The 6,038-nt window shown below is 46.0% G+C and overlaps 2 protein-coding genes across 2 annotated transcripts; both read right to left on the reverse strand.

The window, feature by feature from the left end:
- Nucleotides 1–1,329: 1,329 nt before the first annotated feature.
- SARC_08673 (hypothetical protein) lies at nt 1,330–2,924 on the reverse strand (the record flags this gene model as incomplete). Its single annotated transcript, XM_014297335.1, has 2 exons — nt 1,330–2,106; nt 2,823–2,924. The coding sequence occupies 2 exons, from the start codon at nt 2,922–2,924 to the stop codon at nt 1,330–1,332; spliced, it is 879 nt and encodes a 292-aa protein (XP_014152810.1).
- A 571-nt stretch (nt 2,925–3,495) lies between these two features.
- On the reverse strand, nt 3,496–3,666 carry SARC_08674 (hypothetical protein; the record flags this gene model as incomplete). The annotated part of the gene is made up of 1 exon (XM_014297336.1): nt 3,496–3,666. A coding segment is annotated over one exon (171 nt), but the record flags the coding sequence as incomplete, so codon positions are not given.
- Nucleotides 3,667–6,038: the final 2,372 nt, after the last annotated feature.

The following is a 6,038-nucleotide window of genomic DNA, read 5'->3' on the forward strand; positions in this document are numbered from 1 at the left end:
ATCGGTGTGGATAGTGAACAAGATACAGTTGCGGGACCCAATGGAAAAGCAAAGTACAAACTGTAGAATCCAATCGGAGTCCGTTTAGACTAGTGTTCTTTGCGTCTAGTGAAGAGGATCGGCTTGATCCGAACATAAAACAGGAATGCCATGAACCCGAAGGCGACAAGCCACGTGCTTGAAATTCGGACAGTGACGTAGCGGGGACTCAGCGGTAGTCAGGACGCCTTCATATAAATATCGTAATAACCGTTGCACTTCGTTGGCCTAAATTATTCGGGCTTCAGTCTATGTCACCACAAAGTCTCTCCTGGCCTTGAATATACATGGTTACAAATTTGCCCGTATTTGGAACTCACAGATAATATATGACAACGAAGAAACTACACAATACAATACGGTCTCTAAAGTATCTGTCAAGTGTAGGGTGTCAAGGGATTAATCAATGACGACATTGAATAGACCGGTAATAAATGGCGCGTGCATAGACGCCCACAAAAGCTTTTTAGTGCTCAGGGCAACTGATCTACACAGAAGGCCCGATGCGTGGCTGAGCAATCTTCAACGAGGAATTCCCAGTAAGCGTATGTCATCAGCACAATCGCCAGACCAAGATTCGTAGGTAGGCTGTTGGGACCAGTAGTGATGGATGAAACATGCAATCCTTCAAGGGGTAATGGCGGTTGTCAGAGGTAAAGTACTCGATGAATTTAATTAGGACTACTAGCGGATAGGGGAACCGCAAACTGCGCTTGCACAGACGATCCTCAGTAGCCTGAAAAAAGCTCAGAGCAATAGAGATAAAGCCAGACGGCCCGATACATGGCCAAGCCACAGCTGGTGGACAGAGTGAGATACAAACTGCTCTTGAACAAAATGAGGAGAAATTATCGCTAACTTCGATGATGTGCTAATCGGGGATGCAGGCCACGTCAAACACCTATTTCAATATTGGTTTTGATTCAAATGTGATACTTGCTGCCAACACTATGCCATTTATTGGTTTATGAATGTGTATACATTAATAGCAGTGTATATATTGATGAATGTGTCGTCGATAAATTGTCCAGGATTCTAAGCTACGATATTGGAAACAGAGTCGTACGTGCCCTCAGGCTTCAACTGGTCCAGTAGGGGCTGCACACGCTTTGCCAGCTTTTCTTTGCTAGCGTCGTCCAACTGGAGTGTGGCCCAATAATCCCTCAATTTCTGTGAGCGGTCCTTCCGTCTGAGCTCGTGAAATACTGTTATGGTGTTGTAGACGTCGCCTGGGCGTGGGTTGAGGGCACATCGCACCACATGTGAGTATGTGTCTCTTCCGAAACTTCTTTAACACAGCGCACAGAACTCGTTGTTGGTTAGCGGACACGAGTCGCACGTCAAGGCGAAGCAGGCGTCAAAGGACTCGTCTAGCACATGTCTCATCGCCGGACATCGCAGTGGTAGGATCTCGTTAGTGATGTGATTGAACTCGCGATCCTCGGCAGCCTCCCGCCTCAATTCTACCAACACCTCCGCGTGGATTTCAGGTTTGTTCACCAGACACATTGCTTGGTCGAACGTCGCCTTTGTCACATGCGGTGCATATACTTTGGAATCCCATAGGCCGTCACAGCCGCTCGCCTGCATGATGCAAGGCAGCAGTCCATTGTTGCGCGCGACATGGTTGGTGTTGTTCATGTCGTTCGCCAAAGCCCTGTCCACACAGTCGTTACACACAACGTGTCCGTTCTTGCACGTGAGACTGTCCACCGCCGCATAGGTGTCCAGACAGCCCCCACACAGGCGCGCACTGTGCAGCTCACTGAAGATGGGCATCGCTAGCACATACGTCAGTGTAGGACGCTCCGATGCCTTATCAGCTGTCATTTGTTGGATTAGACTGGCAAAGCCGGCGTCGGTCACGGTGTTAAAAATGCCCATGACGCGCAGCCCATGGAGCAGCTCGCGCAGAACAAGCTCCAGCGAGTACACGTCCGCAATCTTCTCGAACTTGCTCACACTCTCAGAACGGATCTCGGGGGCCGCGTATTCCCGCGTGGTGCCCGCGGCCGATGTCAGAGTGCTCCTGGCGTCGCGCACGTCGTCAAAGTCACCCAGCAACGCCTGCACAGTAACGTAAAACAACATTTAGATGTGGGTAAAATATAATCAAGTATGTTTTGAGCAAGAGCATATGATAAACTGGCACATCGCAGCCATCCAGCAAGGCAAACAAGGATACCTCTGATAATGACTTCAATCAATCTGACATATAACATAATGTCCAGGGAGAATATACACGGTGCACGATCTGATACCGCACATAAAAGACCACGGGGCACACGAAGGGGTGGTTGATAGTACCGTGTCGTATACAACTTGGATCAATCGACCTATGTGGAAGTGCATTGTTCAATATGGGGCGGTGTACTATCGATGGTTGGGTGAATTAGCTAACAACAAGGGCGACTTTTGACAACTGACCGAACGCAAAACATTCAGTGGAACTGAGAAGACATAGGTATTGGCAGAATATATCGGTGCGAGTGGCACTAGGAAACATCAGCAGCGACATTGGTGAGGTAGGTGCAAGGTAGCGTTGAATGTAGGCTGTGTGTAGTGATGTAGTGCAAAACTGATTCACATGAACAGCACAGAAGCGGTGTCCTCAATGGGCCAAACATTCAAGAGAATGAGCCCAATGGGAGACAGTTATGTCGGCTACCAGGTCGACATGTTCTAATGTACATCTAGATACACTAAAAAAAACCTCTAACTTCAACATAATGCGTCTCATGCGTGGATGATATAAAATACATCTCAAAATCAACACAAATTACCTCATACGTAAACGTTATGAAAATGTTCCTGGGTTTGAGGTCACAAGGCACAATGTCCAGCTCGTGCAGACCCAGAACCGCCGACGCAATCTGATGGACCATGCGCGGACACGGCGCGGGGTCTCTTTGCGGGTGCGCGTTTATTCACGCGGACAGGTCGCCGTTCGCGTAGTACGGCATGCGCACTCGGCCCCACTCATTCTCTGTGAACACTCCCACCATGGGCACTATGTTGAGCACACCCCGCAACGCACCCAGCTTAGCACACGTCCGCAGGAAGTGCGAGCGATGCTCCGCCGACGCGCGTTGAAGGTTTATAGCGCCACATCCGCCCCCTCGAGGTCAACACACGTGCCCTCGGCTGCTGAGCCGTTCTCCATGTCGTGCAACACCGCACAGCACCGCGTCACCAGTTCGATGGTCTGCTGCCGTGCCTGTCGCACGTGTGTGGTGTGTTGGTAGCAGGCATCGGCGTCGGCGATAAACTGCACGAGTGTCTCTCCAATTTTCTGTACGATTTTCATGAATCTTGGATGATAACTGGCAATTTGAACATTAGCATACTCGCATCATGTACCCAAACGCATGCACACTCACGACAATCGAAAAATTAGACAATGAATCATAGAACCATGCACACGGCATGTGTGATAATTCATGACCTCGTACATACGATTACTTCGGTCTCCACATTGACATTCCTCTCCAAAAACAACTGCCCCACTTCTTTGTAGCCATTATAACAAGACAAATAGAGTGCCGTCCCATCTTGACGGAGTGTAAAATTCAAACAGTCGTGCACTTTGGAAACCATATCACTGCTACATCGTATGCAGTTGTGCATTCTGTCATATGTTTGTGCTATAGACCAATTCTGAGAAGTTGTAACTAAGTTCCTAGTAGGTATATCACGCGCTGTCTGTGTAATACGAACTGTACGCATATCATCTTTTGAGATGTCGGGTGCTCTGGTGGGTATACGACTGTCTAATTGTTCACCCCGTCAGGATGGATGGACGCCACTACACTATGCTTGTGCTAGTGACCACAAAGAAGTGGTGCAGCTGCTCTTGGAGAGGAATGCCAACGTGGAGGCCAATAACAACGTAAGTAAACGGTCTTGAAGTACATTATACGCCGTGTGTATGGTTTAATGTGTCATTCCCAGATTTTTTCCCAGCGAGTGGTATCTCGTGATGTGTACACGTGTGGGTACATGGTGGGAGTACAGTCTGTCACGATGGTATACAATTCTGATGTTCACGTATATGAGATGTTTACTGTGTTCTGAGCTGACACGCCTGAGTCAATTCTGCGAACTCATAGCGTGTCTGGTTTAAATCTGTCGATGCGTCTACCCAGTAGCCATAGCACACTTACATAGTGATGCATACAATGAAAGTCAGTATAACAAAAATTCTGATTATATTCGCGTCACCGATATGTATGTAGTACGTATTTATATGGTATATAAACTGCATCATTTTTTCGTTAATACCGTTGCTTGTTTGTAAGTGGTTTTGTATGTATGCTTGTTGGTTTGTAAGTGTGTTCGTTCAGTTGTTTGTTCGTTTGTTTGTTCGCTTGTTTGCCCATAAATTTGCTCGTTTGATTGTTCATTAGCCTATTGATTGTTGTTTGTTCGTTTGTATGTGAATTATTGTTTCGTTGGTACGTCATTATTTTTATTGGTCTGTTTGTTTGTTGATTGTTTGTTTGTCAATCACGTGCATGGTTCTCTTATGCTGCTGCTAGTGATATCCCTCGGGTGTCACATGGAGGAGATCTGTACTATCGTACTCAAATCACACTTGTCAACAAGCACGGTGTCTCTACCATTTGATTGCATTTACACGAGCTACTTGAATATATGACTACGTGCAGTTCGCTTACATTAGTTATCGAGCATACACCTGCGGTATGCAGCAGATAGTCTTACAGACTCTCTGCGGTGCTCTTATAGGAACTCATGAGATTGTCTCACCTCCTACACTCCTGCGCAGCCTGTGCATATGCTTCTAAACCTGTGCCAAGTATTGTGCGTGTCCAGCTTGCCGGCAGTATACTACAGGTAGGTATGCATGCTCTGATTCGGCACCCGCGAATGTTGAAACTGATATTACAGTCACAGTAGGCTGTTGTTTCAGCGAAGTCTGCAAGTCATGTACTTATATGACTTTTCTTGTGAGAATTGTTAATTTATAGCTATTTATATCCATGCTCAGGTTGCACAGCAGGGTAGTATCTGCACAAGTTGAAATTGTTGACTGAACTCATAACTTACTAGACCGGTGGTATCGGTGACATCTACTCCTTGTTCGAGGTATCTTCGGACACGGTCCAGATCTCTATTTATGCTAGCATAATGTATGGTCGCCATCTTTTCTTATTATATCAGTGATGCTCATTCAATAGTTTGTGGAAGTTTTATTGCTACGTATAAGTGAATAGTATGCGCATACAGCAGTGCTGTACTGTAATTGTAATAAAATGAGTTTCGCCTAACAGAAGAGGAGACACTAAATTTTGCATTCACGTCCAAGGTGTATTGTAGTGGTGTACACTCTATGGTGTATTGTAGTGGTATATAGTCTATGGTGTATTGCAGTGGGTTGTATACTTCGCTGTAAGAGAGTGAAGTGCTGCAACGGACGTGGGGCCGTGGGCAGTGTTTATTGCTGTCCTCGACTGCAAGTCGCAAAAGGAACGTGGCTGACACGAATGACGAAAGTGCCTCACTAAAGAAGTGTCAGTTGCCTTTAATAGAAATCAGATATCATACATAGCCTCCTAAAATACAACCTATTACAGATACACACCGAGCATAGCGCCACAGCATCAAAAAACAGAAACACAGAGTTCAAGAGCGGGTGACTCTAATGGCAACGTGCGGCCTTGCAAGTCAGCAGTGTATTACTATAACATGTATATATATACATATATAGTGTTCTAATCAAGAGACATAGCCTTCTGAAAGCGATACAAGAGACCTTGTTATAATTATAGATTATAACTATATATTGTATTATAAATATGTTGTAATTGTCCTATACTATATATAGTTGTATATATATCCTGCAGTGGCGTAGCAATTGCGACAGACTAGGAATGGGTCGCGCTGCGTACAGAGAATGACAATCAAGCACAGTGGCACCATTGTGCCCACTTTGTGACATGATTGCCAATACTAACATGCAGAACTTTTCTCTTGCGTCA

This window comes from Sphaeroforma arctica, assembly GCF_001186125.1.
Source record: "Sphaeroforma arctica JP610 unplaced genomic scaffold supercont1.802, whole genome shotgun sequence".
NCBI lineage: Eukaryota > Ichthyosporea > Ichthyophonida > Sphaeroforma > Sphaeroforma arctica.